Source organism: Mustela erminea, chromosome X, assembly GCF_009829155.1.
Source record: "Mustela erminea isolate mMusErm1 chromosome X, mMusErm1.Pri, whole genome shotgun sequence".
NCBI classification, from domain to species: domain Eukaryota; kingdom Metazoa; phylum Chordata; class Mammalia; order Carnivora; family Mustelidae; genus Mustela; species Mustela erminea.
The window spans coordinates 33092651-33116292 of record NC_045635.1 but is presented as its reverse complement, the minus strand read 5'-3'; the positions used below and the strand labels follow the sequence as shown (position 1 = coordinate 33116292).

The window sequence follows — 23642 nt, the reverse complement described above, 5'->3', positions numbered from 1 at the left end:
AATGGTGAAGTTGCAGAGTTGTGTAAGATGACCTGTAAAGATTAAAGATACCATATATTAGGCTCTGAGCATATGGCAAGCATCTGATATATGGTAAATATTGTTTTTCACATAAACATAGAGGAATGTTTGTAAAACAGAGACAACCATGCCACCGTACCTGAAAAGAAATCCATAGTTAATTTTGCTCTTTCTCCTCCTGACCCTTTTCCCCCCTAAGCTTTGATTTATTTAGCACAGTATTGAAATTATAGTCTGTATAATATTTAGTATCCTACATTTTACTTAATGTAATATGATAAACACTTTTTTGCGCTTTTCAAAATAATTTCTAAATGATATATAGCATTTTATAAGAGTAAATAGACCAGCAATATATGGGAGTAGCAGTTTCATTGTGTTCTGACTGGGATAGTGTGTTATCCCATTCAAGTGAAAATGACTAATGGAATTTGAATTAAAAAAAGATAAACAAGATGAAAATGATTGCTCCCCAATTCTACCCAGTGATGCAAAATTCAAGCTAGCAAATTCAGTTTTCTAAAAAATGCTGTCAAAATAGAAGTCAGAATGGTAATTCTAGAACTAAAAAGAACTATAGACACTGAGAACATTACATATCAAAACCTATTGATTAGACAAGAATTGAACTCTGGGAAATTCATTCATCTGAGAATTTCATTATTGTTATTATCAGAAAGATGTAAGGTATTCTAATGAAGCATTTTTTTAACAGTAGAAAATACAAAAGGAAAGGAACACTAGAAAAAATAAAGGCAGAAAGTTTCTATGAATGAAGAAGCAAATGAAGCACAAAAAGAATCAATAAACAAAACCAAAAGCCAGTTCCTTAAAAGGATGAATGACATAGACAAAATGCTGGTGTCTGACCAAAAAGGAAAACCATTAGGAATGCAAAAAGGTACATAATCACAGGCATGGGAAATTTAAAATACCATGGAACTACACTGTTAAGGTTTTACATCAAACATTTGAAAATCCATATGAACTAAAAGCTTTTATAGAAATATATTCACTACAAAAATTAATTCAAGAAGAGGCAGAAACCCTAAATAATTAAAATATGATGGAAGAAACTGAACCCATTATCAACTATTTTTCTTCAACTATACATTTCAACCGGTGACCAAGTAATGTTTATTACAGGAAGGTACATATTGTCTGACGTTAGTGTTTTAGGAACTGCCAAAATTTGGGAGGTTTCCCCAGTTTGGGCCATAGAATATTTAACTTTGAATTACAATAAAATGGAAATTTCAGTACACTAAAGCAATTAAATGCGATGTCCCACAAATATTCAGATATGACCCGCACATTTTCGGGCTCTACCTGGAAGTGAAAAATGGAACCTGTCTGAAGGGCCCTGGGCCCCAGAACCTCATAACTAAAACTCTGTAAGCTAGGATGGGTCTGCCAGAAAAATAGAGGGGTTGTTTTGGTCCTTTTTTACTAGGCTTTCTAGGGCCTGACAATCTCTGAGGAAACCAGTCCCAAAGGTGATACTGCATTAGTCTAGACAGAATTCAAAAGGACTTTCTTTTTCTACATTTGGGAAATAAAGGGTCAGGCTGCAACCAAACAGATTAGGGAGCCATGAATGAAAATATGTTAAAGGAATTCCTGAACAATGAAGCTCCAAATGGAGGCCTGACATATGTTAGTATTTTTCCTTCAGTTCCTACTGGAAAATGTCATAAAGGGTATTTCATATATATATTTAAATTTATACATATATAAAAATATATATATATATTTCACCTGTAATAAATGTATGTATATATATATGTGTGTGTGTATATATACGCACATATATATATGTGTGTATATATATACACATTGAATATTAGCTAAGTTGGCTTGGGAAAACCTTTGTGAGAAAATGACTTTAGAGTGAAGGTCTGAATGAATTCAGGTGCCTAGGAAAGGGAGCATTACAGGTGGGGGAACCAAAACTTCAAAGACTGTGAGGTAGGTTGCACTTGGCACCTTCAAAGAACCAACAGGAAGCCACTGTGGTAGAAAGAACTAGGTGGAAAAGAGTAGACGATGACATCACAGAGGCAATGGGAGGCAAGATCCTGTAGCGCCTTTTGTTCAGAGGACAGACTTCGGCTTTTACTCTGAGTCATATGGGAAGCCACTGGATTTTCCTAAACAGAGGAGTGTCATAATCTGACATGATATACATCCTAAGAAGCAAATTTCAAAGGTCGGGGTGAAACATGGAAGCATTCTTAATAAAATCACCATTACTATTGCCTCCATTAATGAACATTTTTATGGAGATTCCAACCCATGCAATGGGGGAGGTGGGGGAGAATACAAAGGAAGAAGCAAGTAACAAAATTGTAATTATTTGCAAATATGTCCATCTATTTAGAAAACCCAATGGACTCTAATGAAAATCTAATAGAAACAGTAATGGAGTTCAGAAAGACGGCCAGATATATCATGACATCTATCAAAACTAAGACATTTATAACAATGCAGATTTCTAGGAAAGAAGTGCATCTTAGCTTGCTAAACTGCAATAAAGATTGTGCTCACAAACCTGGAAACATAAAATACCTAGGAATAAAATTAACAAGAAACATGCAAGAGCTTCTTCATAAGATCAAAACCTTACCAAATGACATTTCTAAAAACTTAAATAAAGGGAAAACATACCACATTCCTGGATAGGAAAACAATATTCTAAAGATGTTAATTCTCCCTAAAGTAACATATAAATTTATTGAAATTCCAATCAAATGGCCACAGAATTGTTTTAAATCTGAAAACTGATTCTAAAATACAATGTGAAGGGGGTGCCTGGGTCGAAGCCTCTGCCTTCGGCTCAGATCATGATCTCAGGGTCCTGGGATCCAGCCCCGCATTGGGCTCTCTGTGCAGCGGGGACCCTGCTTCCCCCCACCCCTGACTGCTTCTCTGCCTACTTGTGATCTGCCTGTCAAATAAATAAATAAATAATTTAAAAATAATAATAATAATAATAATAATAATAAAATAAAATACAATGGGAAGAATGAATGAGAGAAAATGAATAATAAAATATGGCAAGTCCAGAAACAAACATTTATATAAATAGCTTATGATAAATTTGACATTTCAAATCATTGGGGTAATTCGTCAATAGATATTATTGGAACGTTTTGTTTTTTCATTAAAAAACACAAAGACAGATACCCAGATAACACCATTAGAAAAAGTAAGTTCTAGATTAATCAAAGATTTGAAAGTTAAGGTAACTTTTAAGTGGGTGGGACAAATGAGTGAAGGAGGTATAAATTTTATTTTTGTGAAAAGTTAAAATCACAAAGGTACTAAAAGTCAAATAAACTGATGTTTTTGTAATCTTGGAGTAGGAACAGTCTTTTTAAGTATAGCACAAAATCCGGAAATCTTGAAAGTTTATCAAGAAAAATACTCAAAATTTTGGTCTGGCAAAAGACCACAAGCTAAGTTGAAAGAGAAATGGCAACATAGGAAAATGTTCACAGCATATATTGTAACAGAGAGTTACAATCCTCAAGCTAAGCATCACAATAGGATAAAAATAGGCAAAAGAATAGGCCAGGAATACCAATGGGTCTAATGACTTCAATTCTAAAATTTCTGTGACAAGAAATGCTTGCACAAGAACACAGAAATGTATGTACTAGATATCTGGGACAATTTTTTTGTTATCTATAAAGATCACACAGGTACCAACTGTTCATTACTTAAAGACTGGTGAAATTAATCATGGTACATCTATAATGAATAACTGTACAGTCATTTAAACAATGAGCTAGATCTATAGAAACTGAAATGAAGGATGTCCTTTGGAAATTGTTAATTTAAAATCATTAGCTGTAAATCACATGTATAGTACTATTATATATACATAACAGTAGGATCTTATTAATATTTATATATATATACATGGTTATATATGCATAGATATATGGACATGCATTTATGCATTGAGAAATGTCTCAAGTGATAGAACTCTAATTTTTAGTAATAATAACAGTGAACACTTACATTGCAGTTATGTGTCAGATACTGTTCTAAATGAGGACATTATGGTAAGTGAAATAAGCAGGTTACAAAAAAGACAAATACTGCATGGTAACACTTATATGAGGTATCTACACTAGCCAAATTCGTAGAAGTCAAGAATAGAATGGTGGTAGCCAGACACTGGAGACAGAGGGGGAACACGGAAAGTTGTTGCTCAATGGGTATAAAGTTTCAGCTGTGCAAGATGAATGAGTTCTAGAGATGCACTGTACAACACTGCCTACAGCTAACACTTAAAAGTATGTTAAGAGGGGGGGCCCCTGGGGGGCACAGTCAGTTAATCATTCGACTCTTGGTTTTGGCTCAGGTCATGATCTCAGAGTTGTGGGTTCGAGCCCTGCACGGGGCTCCGCATTCAGTGCAGAGTCTGCTTAAGATTCTATCCCTCTCCCTCTGCCCCTCCTGCTCGTGTTCTCTCTCAAATACATAAATACATATTTAAAGAAAATGTTAAGAGGACAGATGTCATGTGAAATAAAAAACAATCTCAAATATACATACCCTTTGGCCCAGCAATTCCATTTCTAGGGCTTTATCTTTCAGATGGACCCATACATGGGAAAAATGATGATATATACCAGGTTATTCATGACAGCATGATTTGTAACGTAAAATATTGGAAATAATGCACATATCCCTCTACAAGGACCTGGTAACTAAACTCTGGGTCATTTGTACGATGTAATATTACACAACAATAACAGTGAAGAGTTGCTCGTGTACTGGTCTAGGGTGACTGCTCAGATAGCAAGGTGCTACAACTTGTATAAAAAAAGAGGGACAAAACTTCAGATATACAGCCCGCCTATTCACTTGTATACACAGACACACTGGATCTATGAGAGGAGAACTAAGAAAGTGGTAACACTGTCACCTCGAAAGAGAAGCACATTGCTAGAGTGCACAGTTGACGCATTTTTCACTTTCCAAACCATGGAACTCTAAATCCTATTCAGAACATGAATTCGATTCACGTTTAGGAAAAAACAAAGAACAATCCACGCGACAATCAGCTGACCTTTGTGCCCGGTAGATGTATTTGGAGTTTCCGGTGAGACGGTAGAGCAGCAGGAAGACGTAAGCGCTGCCGGCCACCCCGTGGCAAATCCCTGGCCCCTTCTTCAGCAGGCCCTTCTGCCACGTAAGTTCCCCACACCGGATACAGGTGTCCAGGTACTGTGGTTTTTTGGAAACCAGATAAGCTTTGGCAAACAGATAGGCAATTCCTGTGAAAACATTGGAGATATTAGAGGTGACTTTGGAGCCTTATCCTACGGGGAACTTCTCCAACACCCTGTAAAAGGCTCACACATCACCAGTGTCTAACACCCGTGCTAATATGGTGGGTCTGAGGTGAGGCCTGAGATTCTGTTTTTCTAACAAGCGGCCTTCTGGGAACCATGTTTTCAGTAACAGTACTCTAGAATCTTCTAGTCTTATTTTACCTGTGAGATTTAGTTGTTTGAATTGTATCGTGGTATTGGCCCCCAGAGACAGAGCAACAAGAACAAGAGTGATACAACCCATAATTGACAAATGGGTTAAGATTTAACGATGGATACTCTGCTAAGCATTCTGCATATCTGGCTATTTGAAATGGCTAAGAGTTTATACAGTCTGCCCATGCCCCCTCAGAGGTTCGGCATTTCCACCGTTAACGTGCTTATAACTATACACATTTTCTTCAGGCAAAACTGGGGAGTCCTTCCAGAAAAAACAATGATGCCAAACGACCTGGCCAAGACTTCTACTCCAGCCATGGAGCGAGTCCTTCCCTACTCGATTGTTCCAAAGGAAGACATCTGCCTTCCAAACCCCCTCAGCAGAGGCAATCTCAATTACACAGGTGGGAACAGAAACAAGAGCAGCGACAGCTATTCATGAAAATGAGTTCCCCCAAGTTCCAGATGCTCATATTCAGAGAGATTAGTAACACCAGATCTCTCCCTCTCCCACACGGCCTCTACCTCTCTCCTAAAGAGGGAAAGACTGGACTTCCATCAGGGTTATCTTGGCCTCTCACTGTCTTTCCACCAGGCTATTATACAACTCTGTGGAGACAGAAATTACCTTGTAGACAACTGATAGTAATGTAAATCATTCCTATTCCTAGAAAATCGCATTCTCTCTGGGAGAGGTGGTTTTGACTTCCCTCAGCCTTTGTGGTAGCAGCTGGTTTTGCATCTAGTAAGCAAATCCACGTCGGCACTCCCAATGGCTCGTAAATATGTCTGCTCCTGGAATTTTCCTTTGAAACCAGCTCTAACACCTTTCCGGCTCCTTCATTAATTAATGAGCTAAATAAAATTGTTGACCTATGTTTATTTTATGTTTGTATGAGTCAAGATTGTGTTCTCTTTTAGAATTTATTCTCTAACACTTCCTATGGTTAACACATAACCAGAAGCTCTCCTCAGCCAAGGCTTTCCAGTCAACTACTGACAATGGTCACCTATAGCCTATTGTCCTTCTTCAGTTCTAGGAACAAAGTGTCTTCCACAAGCTAAAAGAAGATTTTAAAAGAATTGAACTTAGTTAATTACACATTTTTTCATTCACTGTATCCGTTCATTTTTAAGTGATCATTGATTACTGCATACATAGCCCTAAGCAGGACTTGTTTCATGGGCATGTGACCTGTATAGTCTCCAAGGGCCTCCAGAAGACCTCAAGCTGGGTTTAATACTCTGCTGTTACCATCTTGAAATTAGTAATTGGTTTTTTAAAGAAGCCTGCATTTTCACTTTGCGCTGGGCCCCCCCAAATTATGTAACCAGTCCTGGCCTTGGGTTCTATGAAATAAATGCTAAACAAGATTCCTGACCTTAAGGAAGGTACTGTCTAGAAAGGGAGAGAAAAATTTGTGCATGTGAACAATACATCATAGGACATACAGTTCATGATGCTGTTGGAGCCTAAATTGAATGATGTTGTCAATAATCCTACAGGAATCAAAAATGTGGAAGCTCCCTGAGGGAGACAGTTGGGAGAGGCCTGGGATAGAAGCAGGGCTTTCTTTAGGATTTTGCAGGATGCATAGGAAACTCTAGGCCCAAAATGAGTTAGAGAGAGCATTCTAGGCATCAGGATCAACAAGGGCAAAGATTTGGAGCCACGGCACACAATCCGCATGAAGGCGTAGTGCAGTGTTCTAACCAAAAGGACGGGGAGATGGAAGTGTGGATTGGGTTCACGTTATGGATGGTTTTACAAGTCCACTTAGGCAGCATGGACTGTATTCTGTGGGCAATAGGGAACCAGTGGGAGGGATTTTGTTGTAGATTCGTTGGTTTTTATTTTTAATAATGTGGTTAGTATTAGAGAAAATGTCCCACGCTGGTGTCAAGAGAGACCTAAACAAGCACAACAGGGTAACTATGAGCTGATCATGTTAGAAAGATGGCAAAGAGGCTAATAAAAGGCTCAAAGGATGTGGTCGTTGTTTAGGTAGTAACTGAGCACCTACTGTATACCAAGTACAGTAGTAGGTGCTAAGGTTTTAAAAAACCCTTCCCTTCATAATGCTTACGATCTAACTGGAGGCACTAAGTTATCTGAGGGGAAGTAGAGCTGTCATGGAACACACAGGAAGGCTCCTAACCCACCCCTAGAGGTAGGAAAGGCCCACTAGGGGGAGTGACACCATCTGGCCTGACTATCAAAGAGGAGGAGGATTTTGCCAGGTGAACTGGGAGCCCTTGGTGCTCTGCTGGATTGCCTCTACCTTACCTGCAGGTGCCGCATTTCCTAGATGCTACGAGTTGGCTGCTAATAAAGCTCTCAGCTGCCCGCTTCTTGGGAGATTTGCACTCAGCCAAAGGAGAGGGTATGCTATAAGCCCACCTCCCCAGGAGATTTCAGCCAAAGACTGGCTAACACGGGGAGACCAAAGGTCAGCTCCGCTGCCTCAGGACGGACCAACTCTGAGGTGTCATCTATGCCTCTTAGCATCCACTCAGAAGCCAGGTGAAGCTAGTCTCCAGCTGAGGTACAAAGAGCCCTCTGTGACTCAGGTTGTGTTCTGTTCACTGCCAATGTCTCCTCCATTACCTACTTGAAGCTCTTTGCTTCAGTAAAACTAACACTCCCCACAGTTCCCCTTCCTTTACTATGTAGTTCCAAGCCTCTGACTGACTTTTCTTGGTATAATCTTCCCAACTTTCTTGCCCTGGCCAGCTCACCTTAGACATCACTGCCTCCAGGAAGCCTTTCCTAAACCTGGAGGGGTACCAGGAATCCCTTTTCTGAATTCCCATCATTCCCTACACAAACCTGAGCACTGATACATATATCATATTACAACTATGTTTCTATTCCCCTAGAATAGTGCAAATTACCCACGGGCGGGAACTCTATTTTGTCCACCTTTGGTCCCCTGTTCTATGGCCTGGTGATTGACATGGCAAGGGCTCCACAAACACCTGCTGGCTTTATAATGTCTCCTTTCTCACCCCAGCACAGGCTGACACCGCTGTGGAGACGAGGTGTGGAAGCAAGAAGGGCTGATAGGGTCCGATGGCTGTGCCAGGCCATTAGCCCAAGGCAGCTTAATAGCTATCGATCCGATGGTTCTGGCCAGAGACAAAGGACCTTTCCTGCAGCCTGAATCACACAGTGGTACATGGAAAGGACCTTGAAAGACTTCTAAACCCCTTGTCTTCTAACCTGACCTACTGAAATCCATAATAAGGCTGCTTAATCTAAAAGGAAGGACTGTTGGGTTTCTTTGCTTTTGATAGGAACTGTGTCATTTTGTCACCAGAACACTGATTATTGTGCACCGATAAGAAACCTAAGTCAGCAAAGATACACATGTTTACCAAACGCTGGGGAAAGAAATTATTACTTAAGAAGTATGGTTTGAGAAGCTAAGCCTGTGAAAGCTCGCAATCTAGCAGAGCCTCGTGACAGCTCGCTCGGTACACGTAGTTTGAACAGATTGGAGCATCACCGCACAGGTCCGTTCTGGGTCTGTCATTTGACAATGACATCCCTTAGTGACCAATGACATCCACCCTGGAGAAGCCCTTGTTCTCTAGTCAAAGTCACATACCCAGGAGCCCTTGTGAAATGATTTTAAAAACTAGCCACACCTGTGTTTCACACAGCGGAAAGGAAATGCACAGTCAGTGTTACCACGGTAATGATGTAACATAACGCAACCCAGAGTTTATTTTAGCCGTGGCATTTGTTTAATGATTTTGTAAATGGCTCTCATCCTGTATTTCAGAATCATTAAGACTATGAAGAGGTCAGATGGATCTGCTGGCTATACTTCGGTGCATTTAGTGAGAAAAACAAGACGCTACACTGGTTATTTCTAAATGCGAGGCATCTGCAGATCCTTTGGGGCATGTCCATCAGGAGGGGCAAGGGTCCACAGGACGAAGGGGATCTGCAGTGATCAAAAGACTGACTTTCACTGTTCCGTCTCCACATACTCTTTTCACAGATGGAGAAACAAAGCCACGAAAGGCACAGAGTGGTTTTCTCAAGGTCATTTAGTGGTTTTCTCAAGGTCATTTAGTGGTTAGTGTTGGAGCTACGATTAGAACCCAAAGTTATTAACCTTGAGGCAAGAACTATTTCCATACTGCCTACATGATAACGAGGGCTGTCTGTCACCTGTAGAGGTGGGGCGAAGAACTAGTTGATAGGAAACAATTATAGGGGGAGATCAGGTAGAGCTGATGAAGTTCCACATTTGCATTATCTCCGGCAGGTTTTTATTCACGGAATCAGTCTGCTGCCCCAAACCATCAGTGCTGTTCATAAATCTACTCTCAAAAAACGTTTCCCTCCAACAAGTGAAAATAATTTTTCTAAGTCATCTTTTGTTAGAATTTTGAGGGCGTTCAAGTGTTGCCAACTTGGTGGTCTTTAACCTGTACTCACCAGATTTATAATCACACTTACGCTGTTTTCAGGACATCTCATAAAAGGAAGACCAATACCCTTGAGGGGGGAGTGCAGGTTGGCATGCAGAATGGGCCCCCAGTTGGTTCTCTATTCATTTGTGAGTTGGCTTATTTCTGGTAGTTCAGTGGATACGGGGGTTGGTTTAATGAGTTTGCTCTGCACCTTATGTTTAATCTTACGAAGACACAGAACGTGAATGATATATGAGGACAAATAAAGCCCCCAAGGTGATAAATCCTACACCATACGGTTACAGTACAGGATTTACAAAGACAGAAGGAATGTGGTGTACAAAGAGGGCGGAATAACCGCTCCACAAAGACATCCCCATCGATTAACTGACCCAGTCACTCATTTTAAATAATTTTAAATTAAATAATTTAATTTAAATTAATTTAACTTAAATTAATTTAAATAAAGGATTATCTTCCCATCCTTCGCAATGCTTTTCCTAGTACATTGGGTCCCTCTAAAATATTCTGTATTTAACTTGGGACACCTCCAAAATTCAAGGATTCTGGGGGTGCTTGGAGGATAGCCAGATACCATCCCTGAGAATGATTAAAGGGAAATGGGATATGGGAGTGCTGAGCCTAACATGAAGCGATATCATTTCCAGAATGGTAAATAACTTGTTTTTCTCCAGAAAGTTCAAAGCCAGAAGAAATGGGCTCAAGTCATCACCAGCGGGAATTAGCCTGGATGTAATGCGCAACGCGCTGGTACGAGCACACACAAGAGGCTTTGAAGTCCCTTCCTTAGGTGAATGTGGCCCGCGGAGAGAGCATGGCCAGGGAGCTAAAACTTCCTCTTCAACTCAAACTGTATTGAAGAGAAAATGAAATTGCAGTTGGATTACAGAAGATTAATTAGGTAAGGAGTGGAAAGGAAATCATAAAAATCAGGTAACAGACTAAAGAGAAATCGAATATATCATGGCACTGAAGCATAGCCTTGAAAATTAAATCCACTCCTGGGGCACCAGGGTGGCTCTCAGTCAGTTAAGCGTCTGCCTTTGGCTCAGGTCATGATCTCGGAGTCCGGAGTCCGGGGACTGAGCCTTGTGCCAGGCTCCCTGATCAGCGGGGAGCCTGCTTCTCCCTCTGGCCCTCCTCCTGCTGACTCTCATTCTCTCTCTCAAATAAATAAATAAAATCTTTGACAAAGAAAAGAAAATTAAATTGACTCCTAATCCAAAACTTTTGTGTTATTTTGGTATTTTCAATCTCTCCCTTGGCCAATCAACTGAAATTAATTGATTTATTTGAATTTAATTTCTTTCAGATTGTTCCTCAGGAAGCCTAATTAACAGTATAATGGGATTTAAAGAAAGAAAGGAAGGAAGGAAGGAAGGAAAAAAAAGGAGATGGAGTCTGATAAGTTTCTAGGCTCAATTCCAGAGAGTTCACTGCAGATGGCTCCTCAGTTCTCTAGACTTTTTATTAGGTGATGATGGAAATCCTCATTGAAAAATTATGGAATAGTGCATCTCGAACTTTAATGTGCATATAAATCATGCAGGGATCTTGTTAACATGCAGATTCTGATTCAGTGCGTCTGGGATGGAGCCTGAGGTTCTGCATTTCTAACCAGCTCCCACGTTGCCCCTGCCCCTGGTCCAGGGCACACATCTTGAATTAACAGCCTCCAGATTTATACTGTTCCGCACAGATATTGAGCCCTTGCCATGTGGCTAGTGGGAATTGAGATGGGGTGTTAATATAAAATATACACTAGCTTTCAAACACTTTAATATGGAAAAAACTGAAATATGTCGAGTTTTAAATTGGTTGCATGTGGAAATAATACTTGGGGTATACTGGGTTATAAAATATATACTATTAAGATTCCTTTCACTAGTTTCTGTTTACATTTTTAATGGGGCTACTAAAAATTTAATTTCTTATGTGGTTCATATTATATGTTATAGGACAGTGCTAGTTTAACCTATACACAAAGAGCTATAGATCATATATTTTTAAAATTACAGCATCAGGGCGCCTGGGTGGCTCAGCTGTTAAAGTGGCTGCCTTCGGCTCAGGTCATGATCCCTAGGACCCTGGGATCGAGCCCCGAATCGGGTTTCCTGTTCAGTGGGGGGTCTGCTTCTCCCTCTCCCATTCCCCCTGCTTGTGTTCCCTCTCTCGCTTTCTCTCTCTGTGTCAAATAAATAAAAATTTTTTAAAAAATTACAACATCTGTTCTGAAGATCCTTTACAGATCAAGACTTTTTTTGGTTTGACAAACTTCGTCTCGACCTTTTTAGCTCATGTAGTGATGACCTAACAGGAGAAATACCCTGACTCCTCAGAAAAGACAGCTCTCTTTGGCTAATGTTTTCAGATAATAGTGTGGGTGAGACCTGGGGCTCCGTGGCACCAGTGCACCAGCTCGTTCTCTCTCTCGATGGCCTCGCCGAGCTCAGGCGGCCAGTTGCAGTTCTGTTCCTGCTCCATGAGGAAGTCCACGCTCTGCCACACCAGCTCCTGATCAGAGGGCTTGAGGTGCTCGTGGTAAGACAGAAGCATCTGGAGAATGGACGACAGGCCATGAGCTGCTCCTGTATCAAGAAACAAAGCATAATTAATTCACATAACTGGGAGCACAGCTCATTTAATTTAGGGAAAAGATAATCATAGTATTAAAAAAAAAAGAATGGCAATATTACTTGAAGGCAGACACAGTAAACTCAACTCCATAACAGTAAAGCTTTCTCTTTGCACTCAGGCACTTGAACTCTCCAAAAATGGCCTCAGTTTTGTCCAGTAAAAAATGATTCTTCCGGGGCGCCTAGGTGGCTCGGGTCAGTTAAGCATCCAACTCTTGGTTTCAGCTTAGGTCATGATCTCAGGGTCCTGAGATCAAGCCCTGCATCAGGCTTTGCACTCAACAAGAGGTCTAACTAACAGTCTCTCTCTCTCCCTTTGCCCCTCCAATAAATAAAACTTTTTAATAGGGGATAAAAATGCCCCCCCTAATAAATAAAATAAAATAAAAATTCTTCCTAAAATTTAGTCATAATACTTGAAGGTACCTTTCTTTCACTGGATTTTTGTTGGGTAAAAAAGCTTCCCAGGAAAATATTTATGCATTAGATAGCAATCTGATTTGTGCTATACATGTAAATGGCTAGAATGTTAATTTCTCTAAGAAGACAGATAGTGAAAGGAATAGCTCTATTAAGGAACTCTAGCAGACACTGCCAGTGCCCTGCCCATCACCTCGCCCACACTCACCATTCTGGGGCACTTCTCCTCCTCACCTTCTACCTCAAGCATTTATCCTTCTGCCTGAGGTTTTCTCTGGCCACAAGGGTATGCCCAGCCCACAGGGGCAGGACTGAAATCCTAGGGAATTAACAGGTCTGGGAACAGCCCTTCACCCAGGAAGCAGGGAGTTGGTAGATGAATATCTCAGCTCCCTCACCAGTGAGGTACAACAATTCTGAGGCATGTTCTAGATAGTCTTCAGGGTCCCGAATAGAACTAAGCCTCAGTTATCCACAGCTGTTCACTCTTACATCCCTTATTAACCTCTTTCTCTACCCTATCTCACCTCTTCATTCCTTTAGCGACACTTTCAAGGATCACCTCCCAAATAAGCCATTAATTAATACCCAAATCTTTATCTCAAGGTCTGATTCTAGAGAAAGTCAGATAGGAACTTAAAGCTCCTTGGAGAAAACTCTCAGAGAACTTCTAGTCTGTACGCTCGCTGGCGAAGTTGGGCACCCTCCTTATGTGCGGGTCATTGGCAAATGTCCGGGGATCACAAAGATGAGTGGGCAAAAGTCCTCCTCCTGAAGAGGCATGAAGCCCGCTGAGGCGGTTGGACAGGCGAACCACTGATTACAGTGTGATGTGATAAAGGAAGGCTCCAGCAAACGTGTAGCAGGGTGACCTGACACTAACCGATTTTGCTTCAGGGTAAAGCCTGAAATGTGTAAATGGTTCTCCAGAGAGGACTCAATAAACCCTTTTTCCAAAAGCACAAAGTTTCTCCACAGCTCTGATGTTTGATCAGCCTTGAAGTCTAGGTGTAAGTATTCCAGCTAAGTTGAAGGGGTTGGGGGAGGCCGGGCATTCTGGCAAAAGCAACAGGCACAAAGACTTGGAAGATCTGAGGGCACTTTGCTTGTAGGAGGTTAGGCAGGGCAGAACCACGAAAGGGAGATCTGCAAAGTGGGGGGCCTGTAAGTTACACTCAGGAGTGATGGGCAGCCACTGAGAGATTCAAGAGGGGAGTAACTAATCTTCACTCTCCAGGCCTCTTATCACAAAAGTAGCCATTATGAATCAGGAGTCTGTTATTAATCCACGAATATTAAACACTTGGAAATGTCAGTGGCTTCATCCTGTTCCCCTGTGCTGAGGCACCATTGGCAAAGAATGTGTAAACCAGTCACAAACTTTTGGTGACATTCAGCCCATGAACTCACAATCTAGAATATGGACTTCAGTCTTTAGTGAAAGCAAATCATTAAAATACCTTTCTGTCAGACTATGAGAACAAACATTAAATTGTGATTTGTAGAATCTGTCAATATTTGGTTTTACACAGCATTTTTAAGTGTTTCTAGTTAAATGAATAGTGATGACCTATAACAAAAATGGAATCTTCTAGTTTTTAGTCAGTGTGGATATTAGAGGGCTTTGCCAACACTTTCACTCACCCAAGTACTCAGTTCCATAGTAAGAATACATCAGAGGGAATGGTTTCCTTTTTTTCATGGCATACTGCTTCCCAGAGTCCAGAATCGCCTGGCAAATTGATTTGATCTGTGCTGGGGTCAGTACCTAAGTAAGGAAATCAAGAAGCAAAAGTCAAATCAAGATCTTCTTTTTTTCCACAGACACTGGATTTTTTCATTAAGGTCCATCAGCATATTCCCCAAATCCTTTTCCTCTTACAAAAACAAGCTTAGCCAGCAGTGACTTCTTTTTTTAAATAACTGATTCTCTTTTTGTTGTCAAGTTTATCCACTCTCTTCAGAAAATTTGCTGTGTTGATGGGAAACACACACTTTTATTGCCCCAGGCTTTTATAAAATGCCAAGACCACTTTACTGTGGTCATGTTATTAATCCTTGTCACAGGAACAAGAACTTGCACAAGAGAAGAACAAAGACTGGGCCTAATGGCTCATGCTTAACAAAGCTGTCACTCCCAGTGTGCGGCGCAGGTCTGGCCCAGACAACGGACCTTCGGTTTGTGTCATTTAGACTGCTTATAAAGCCACAGTGCTACAACAGGCTGCTGCATGACAGACGGTGGCCTTTGCACCCCAGAATGAAACCAAAGTCCAGTAAGTACCAAGGCAAAACTCAATTCCAATGTCAAACGTACTCTGAATAGAAGATGACTGACACACAATGACTTGCGGGCTTCCACATTTCACTCAATCTACCCACGGTCCATTTTAGGACCCTAGAGATGAAAATGTTCTCGAGCCTACAAAGTAGTGTTGAGTTTATTAGAATTCTACTTAGGCATGAGAGGTTCCGCCCACCTCCCTCTGGCTCATTCCTTCTATCTCACCATGACTCTTTGGGGGAGCACTTACCACCTGGGGTGTTATGCCTCTGTCCCTGTCTCTCTCTACTAGATAATCAAGATGCCCCAAGACTATGGCTTCTCACCTTCTTGGTATCCTCAGTTCCTAAGACCGAACCTGAGGGGGCCTCTGGAAGTAAATAAGTGCCAGGTTTTTACTGGCATGAAAAGCAGAGCCCTCCTCTTTCCCCTCATTCCACAATTATTTCTTAAGCCCCTACTGCATGGCAGGAAAGCTGTTCTAGATGCTGGAGGTATGACAAAGAAAAGACAGCTAAGACCTCTGCTCTCATGAAGCCAACCTTCCGGAAACGCACTCCTGTACCAGGAAAGTACCAGTCAGAATAACCGTGGCCATTGTCTGCCCCCTACCTGCCCCTTCAAGAATCATCTGAAGTTCAGCCTTGGTCTGATGGAATGACTCTAAGATCAAAGAAAAGTCCGTTGGATTTTGGCCCCTCTCCTAAGACTCACACACCAAATCTTTCTGCCTGGTATCTACCATTATACTCACCAATTCCTTCTGAAATAAAGTACTACTGATTTTTTTCTTTCCCTCTCCCCCCTGCTTCCTTTTCTTTCTTTGCAGGGTTTTGCTCCTCTGATCTACTCAACATGAGAAGGGCAAAATATAATCCAGATTTTGGCCTCCTCCAATCTAGCAATTAATTTGGAAAATTAATTACATAAAGAGGAGGCTGTTCGTTAATTAATTCTGCCAAATTAACACTTACTGAGTGACCATTCCAGTGAGGTCCTATACCCGGTATTATGGGGGAAATTTTAGAAAACCTGGGACATGTTTTTTTCCCTACAGGGAACTCACTTCCAGCACTGGAGATAAGATATAGCCAAAAGTCTACCATAGAGCAATTTAAGTCCATGAGCTTAAGGGTGGACAGAGTAATGCAGAGTACGTAATACAGACAAGGAAGCACGGTTCAGCTTCACCAAGACTTTACTAACTCATTTCCTTCTGGTTGCTCAGCAATAATGATGTTGTGGCTTTCAACTTAAATTTACCTTCTATAAGCAACCTACCTCTGTCTCTTGGCTGTACTCCTCCTTTCTGCCTAAAATTCCCGAAGACTCTATCTTCCCAGACATCACTGCCATCATTTCAAGGCTCAACCTTGGGTCTGAGCAGAGCTGAGCAGCAAATTTCTCCTAAAGGATTTTCTACCCTGCCTCTATTCAAATTGCTACCCTAAATTTTCATTTGCTGTTGAAAACACCTTTCTCTTTGTGCCTTTATCAGTGCTAGCTGATGTTACATTGAGTCTTGCTCTACTTAAAAGCTTCTATTCCCCCTCCAACCACGCCTCCAGGTTGGCCTGCTCTCAGAAACATGCTAAGAGCCTCGAACAGCATGCATTTCATAGGACTCTAACCTGGTCCCAACCCACATCTTCCTGGCATTATATCTGGCTCTTCAGATGAACTTAGGTTCTGTCTACCAATATCGGTCCTGAATCCATATGAAAAGAAATATTTCTTCGATAGGAAAAGATCATTGAATCTTCAGGGTACGTATTCATTGGAATTACTAAAATTCTCCTTATTTTACTTTTATGCTACTAATTGAAAATCAGCTTATTCTTTCCTCAGCTGAGCATTTATTCATGTTTTTCTCTCTCTCTCTCTCTGCATGTGTGTGTGTGTGTGTGTGTGTGTGTGTGTGTGTGTGTTCACGTGCTTGTTTTAAATGCAGGAAAAAAAATCAACTTAGATTACATGTGGTGCCCTCTTCCTTTCTTTCCATCCCTAATCCACAGCTCAGAATAGAGTTTACAAAGTATTTCAAAACCTCCCTGGTCATGCATCATGTCTGCATGGTTTCCTCTTATCTCTCAGAAACACTGTGAAAAACAAAGAGAAACGGTGCTAGTTTGGCTGGATAAAGACCAGTTATGCATGCAGTTCTTTATCTCTGGGAACAGACAAGACCTACCCTTGGGCTCATTGATCAGCAAATAAAAAGTGAAAACAGTGCTCCTCAAAAGTGTGTGGAGGAGGAATACTGAGGAAGAGCGTGCAGTTTTCTTCCCCCTGAGCAAATAGCACAGAAAGAAGAGATGCGGTGGGAGGGGCTTGTCCTTTCCTCATCTGTCTGCTCTCTCAGGCATCTCTTCAGCCCGGAGACAACACACAGGAACGTGCTCTTAAGCACACACACTACCTCTAAGATGGCGTCCGTGTTTCTGAGAAGAGGGCCACGGTGCTTCAGAAACAACAAGGCCCAGGGAATGAGGAAGTGGCATTTGCAGTGGGGGGAGGGGGGGGAGTGATGAGATGGCAGAGAGGGCCTCCCTGCCCATCAGGCCTTTGCCGAAACAAACCCAAATTCCCTCTCTTGTATTTGTAGCACCTAAGGCCTATGTGTGCGTTGTTATCTTGGATGGATTTGGTTCTTCAAATAAATTGTCTTCTACGTTGATTTAAAATAAATTATGATACCTCAAAAATACAAAGCAAGTTTGATTTAAAGTTTCATTAGTTGAACTGATTCCCTTCACCGATCCTCACACAGAGGTGTCTGTGGTGAAATAGTTCCTATGGGGTTGGGCTCTGCATTTGAAGAGCTGAGAGGAAGTTCAAGCCCATGCTATGTTTCTTCACCCCACCTGAGGGTTGTATGGTAACTGAGCCATCTCCATGACCAGCAGAGACTTTCATTAAGGAAATGGATGAAATGAACAAGCCCAGAAAGCTTCCTTCACCACAGGCCTCTTTCCCAGGCAAGCCTGCCCACAGGCCCTCTGAAGTGGAGGTCTTTGGTAGCTATAGATCAACCATTGCCAACGTGATCAAGCAATGGTCCAAAATGTCCTGAGTGTGTGATTGCTCATCTACACGGAATGCAGAAAGCCACTCCTAGATCGCACCAAACACACAGTAAGAATCTGATATTAATTTATGTGTTTCCCTCCAGCAATTTATTTGGCCCCAATTCTTTGTCTACCACCATACATGGCAGTCTGGGCTTCTGCTCAGAGAAAAGAAACAAGTCATTTGACTACTAAGGAATATCAAAATGACATGACGCCCACAGACAAAAGCTTTGAGGAAAAAGCTTTTGAGTTGTCAGAACCTGGGTATTTTCCAACTTAAAGCTGATACCATAAAGAATACTGTTGAAGGACATACAGAGTCAGGATGGAACTAAAAGCTGTTTAAGGTAGGAAGAGTTGACACAGAAAGGAAACCAGGAAGTTGAAAGTCAGTATGGAGTTCCGGCTTTCATTCCTACTCCACCTTGTGCCAAGCCTTAGGAGAGGTCTTATGATCCACCAGATAGGTTTGGGGATTTATAGATAGCTAGGATGTGTGCCCTCTGCTCCCTCCTGGAATTGGGGAGATGGAAGCCTTAAAGATGTGTCTCCTGTCTCAGGGTTTAGGGCCAGTAAAAGATATAGCACTGCAGAGCACATCCCAGGAGAGAGCCAGAGACAATCCTAAGTTTCCTGTGCACACCATGGTGAAGCAGGGAAAAATATCTCATCCCCAAAAGGAGACTCATTTTTAAAAATTCTCAATGCAAATAATTTCAAATTAAAAAGTTAGGGAAACTTTATTGTACAAAGTCAATATTCACAATCGGCTAGGTTTTTTGTCTTTTTTTTAAAATACTTTTTATGCCTTTTGGGGGTTGTGGTTTGGTTGGAACCTACTAGGTCACAGAGAAGAGGCAGGCTTTCAGAAGATCTCTGGAATGGGTGGAGGTTTACCTCAAACACTGAGAAGACAAAAACTGAGGGAAACTCCTTTGAGGGAGAAGAAGCTTAAAGATACATGACAGGGCTAAGGGATAGCTTTCAAGCAGGAAAGAGATTTTGATGAATCGAATAATTCCTATTTTGTGCAAAGCCTGTGCAAGGCACATCTTCTGGGGGAAGATGTAATCTTAATAATTAGACTAATTTTTAAAAAAGAAAGATTAAGGAAGTGCCGTCCTTATATGTTTATCTATTAAATTCTATTTTTACTTTCAGATTTCTTCATTTTTCTGTCCACATGTAATCCCCTGCTTTGTATTCTGCCTTTTCTCCCGGTGAGGAAATGGTAAACAGTGTCTTAGAGTTTTCATTGTTTTTTTTTTTTAAAAGATTTTATTTATTTATTTGGCAGACAGAGATCACAAGTAGGCAGAGAGGCAGGCAGAGAGAAGAGGAAGCAGGCTCCCCGCTGAGCAGAGAGCCAGATGCGGGACTCGATCCCAGGACCCTGAGATCATGACCTGAGCCGAAGGCAGAGGCTTAACACACTGAGCCACCCAGGTGCCCCTAGAGTTATCATTGTTGTTTGTAATAGATGCAAAGGCTTTTCACCAATATTCCAGATTTTCTATTAGGTCTAGGGTGAGATTGTACTTCCTGGCTCTCTTGAAATTGGACAGAGACGTGTCATTTATTTTGCCAGTGGAATGTGTGCAAATACAATGTGTACTGCTCTACAGCAAAACCCACTAAGAAGCAGGTAATTTTTGCAGGCTTCCACCAATGAAACCACTGAATCTCCAGTCTTTGGAGGTTCCATCAGCCTGGGTCCAGATTAAGAAAACCTGGTATAGAGTCCCCAGCTGCCCACACTGGACATATGCTATAAGCAAGAAACGGAATGTTGTTCTTTTTAGTCACTAAGACTTGGAGGTTCTGCTTATTGCAACATAACCTGGTCTAACCTGACTGATCATTGTTATTACTGGTTATGATTAGCTTAAGTGTGTCAGCTACTGTTGTTTACAGTGTAATTTTGCAAAACACAAAATTTCTAACATTCTAAACAAACACACTAATAATACTTGAACCATTTAAACAATGAAACATTCAACCTTATACTTGAACTATTTAAACAATGAAACATTCAACATTTGTTTTGATTCGAAAAGTCATGACCTATAGGGGGATAAGGTGGGGGCAGTAAATATTGGGGGCCTCACAGATGGAGAGGGATCCGAGTTAAGCTTTGAAGGACAAGTAGGAAGTAGGGAAATAGAAGTAGCTGGAAGGGTGGGCATTTTAAGTTGTGGGATGGTGGGGAAAACTCTGGGTATTAGAGCAATGTCTCTCAAACCACAGCATACAAATTACCTGGTGCTCTTGTTAAAATGCAGATTCTGATTCAGTCGCTCTGGGATGGGACCAGGATTCCACATTTCTAACAAGCTCCCAGATGGTGCTGCTGCTGCTGGTCCAGGGAGAGCACCTGAAGTAGCAAGGGATTATGGGAATAGAGAGGCTGGTTGCAGCCGAGGATTTCTCCTGGGAAGGGTGAAAGATAAACTGAAGGAACTGTAGTAAGTTCCCAAAGACATTCACAGAAGTAAGAGAGAGCACCTGGCAAGAAACACTGCACACCATAATTTAAATCATCAGAATACTCCGTGAAGAGAAGCAGCAACAACGGGAAATTCTCTTCCAATATGCTGTGTGTAGGAAAAACGTGTCCAAATTTACAAACCCCAGTGGAGAGTTCGTCTAGCCAATGCGGCCAGGTTTGTTATTTTCTTAATTAGTCTCCAAACAGGGCACGTGTGCTGGTGCAGAATGAGCAAGTTCCTTCCATCTGGTTTTCCTGATGTTCCCTGACCATTATTACGCTGGGTGATGAGGAACGGGAGGGGGGATGCTCTAGTTAGTGATTATCTTCTAGTTATTAAAGGCATTCAGCAGGGAATTCCAGTTATAAACATTTGGTTCCAGACACCATTCCAAAGTTGCTTCTTTCCTCTTCTCATGAAACATGAGCCCAGAAAACACTGGAAGCCAGAAAAGACAAACAGATTTTACCCCATTCTTGCAGACTGACTGCTGGCTTTAAAGATTTATTACAACTACCTGGTAACCCAGTCGGCACCAAGTGCCACTAGATGATGTCACTGTTTTCTGTAAGATACTGAATGTCTCAGAGCCCGAGCTTCCTTATCTATGGAAAGGGCATCAGAAGGACTTGCCCCCCTACCTCCTCAGGTCTTGGTGAGACTCATAAAAAAGCAGTTGCCGATGGTTGCCTGCACAGTGCTATCACCTGGGGAGCTTTTAAAAATCCTGATGCCCTGGCCACACCCCAAACCAAATACAGGAGACAATCTGGGTGTGAGACCCAGGCATCAGGATTTTTTTAAAAGCTCCCCAGGTGATTCCAAAGTATGCTCAAGTTTGAGAATCACTGCTATGAAATAGTGAACAAATGCAAAAATAGTTCTTAAAGCAAAATAATAATAATACTATGATGATGATGACGACGATCATGATGAAGAAGAAGAGAAAAGCTAAAGGGAGGAAGAACAAAAGACCTCCCAAACAAAAGATACTCTCAGGTATAGGGAAACACGCTTGGTGTGACTCATAGGGGAGTGGAGGGAGAAACCGGATATGCCACATGAATGGGTATGCTGGGCTGGGTCAGAGGTCCACTGAACCTCATCCAGTGTTTCCAGCACCGGCACCAGTGCACATATTGTAGGACAGTCAAGGAGAAATCATAGAACACAGCAGACAGTACACTGCCCTGGGATTCAGGAGGCCTGGGCTTGAGATCCTACTCTGCCCCAGTAACCATGGCTCAGTCATCAGAACTCTTGTTTCCTCATTTTTTTTTTTTAGGGGAGGAAGGGCAGAGGGAAAGGGAGAAAGGATTTTTAAAATTGTTTATTTACATTTTTAAAATTAAATTTTTTTATGTTTTTAAGATTTTATTTATTTATTTGCCAGAGAGAGAGAGAGAGAGAGAGAGAACACAAGCAGGGGGAGTGGGAGAGGGTGAAGTAGGCCTCCTGCTGAGCAGGGAGCCCAATGTGGGGCTCCATCCCAGGACCCTGGGATCATGATCTGAGCTGAAGGCAGCCACTTAACGAATGAGCCACCCAGACGTCCTAAAGGATATTTTTTTAATTAACATATACTGTGTTACTAATTTCAGAGACAGAATTTAGTGATCCATCAGTTGCATACAACCCCCAGTGCTCATCCCATCACGTGTCCTCCTTAATGCTCGTCAACGAGTTGCCCCATGCCCCATCCCCACCCCCCTTCCCCTCTAGCAACCCTCAGTTTGTTTCCTGAGATTAAGAGTCTCTTATGGGGGCGCCTGGGTGGCTCAGTGGGTTAAGCCGCTGCCTTCGGCTCAGGTCATGATCTCAGGGTCCTGAGATCGAGTCCCACGTCGGGCTCTCTGCTCAGCAGGGAGCCTGCTTCCCTCCCTCTCTCTCTCTCTCTGCCTGCCTCTCTGCCTACTTGTGATCTCTCTCTGTCAAATAAATAAATAAAATCTTAAAAAAAAAAAAGAGTCTCTTATGGTTTGTCTCCCTCTCTGATTTCATCTTGTTTCATTTTTCCCTCCTTTCTCCTATGATCCTCTATTTTGTTTCTTAAATTTCACATATGAGAGAAATCATATGGTCTTTCTCCGACTGACTGACTTCGTTTAGTGTAATGCCCTCTAGTTCCAGCCATGTCGTTGCAAATGGCGAGATTCATTCTTTCTGATGGCTGTAGAACACTCCACTGTATATACGCCACCTCTTTGTTATCCATTCATCTGTTGATAGACATCTGGGCTCTTTCAGTGTTTTGGCTATTGTGGACATTGCTGCCATAAACATTGGGGTGCACGTGCCCCTTCGAGTCACTGTTTGTATCGTTTGGATAAATACCCAGTACTGCGACTGCTGGGTCATAAGGTAGCTCTACTCTTAACTTTCTGAGGAAACTCCATACTGTTTTCCAGAGGGGCTGCACCACTTTGCATTCCCACCAACAGTGCAAGAGGGTTCCCCTCTCAGGGAGAAGAGAATCTTAGGCAGGCACCATGCCCAGCATGGAGCCCAGAGCGGGACTCGATCTCATGACCCTGAGATCATGACCTGAGCAGAAATCAAGAGTCAGCTGCTTAACTGACGAAGTTCCCCAGGTGTGCCTCCTGACCTTTAACAGAAAGAGACTGCACTAAAATCTACCTGCTAAGTCAAGGCTTCTTAAATTTTAGGGTGCTTTAAAATCACCTAGCCAGCTAGCTAGAACACAGCCTCCTGAGCCTTCCCCTCAGAGAGTCTGACTCCTCAGCTGTGGAACGGGGCCTGCGGTC

The 23642-nt window shown here is 41.9% G+C and overlaps 1 protein-coding gene across 1 annotated transcript in view; it reads right to left on the bottom strand.

Annotated features, from left to right (window-relative positions):
- LANCL3 (LanC like 3) overlaps positions 1–23642 on the bottom strand; it is a 104009-nt gene that overhangs the window by 4498 nt on the left and 75869 nt on the right. Inside the window, exons 2-4 of the mRNA XM_032331307.1 lie at positions 14678–14801; positions 12368–12565; positions 5105–5312 (exon numbers count right to left, since the gene is read on the bottom strand). Of these exons, the coding sequence (XP_032187198.1) occupies positions 5105–5312; positions 12368–12565; positions 14678–14801 (530 nt within the window). The remainder of the gene's footprint in view (positions 1–5104; positions 5313–12367; positions 12566–14677; positions 14802–23642) is intronic.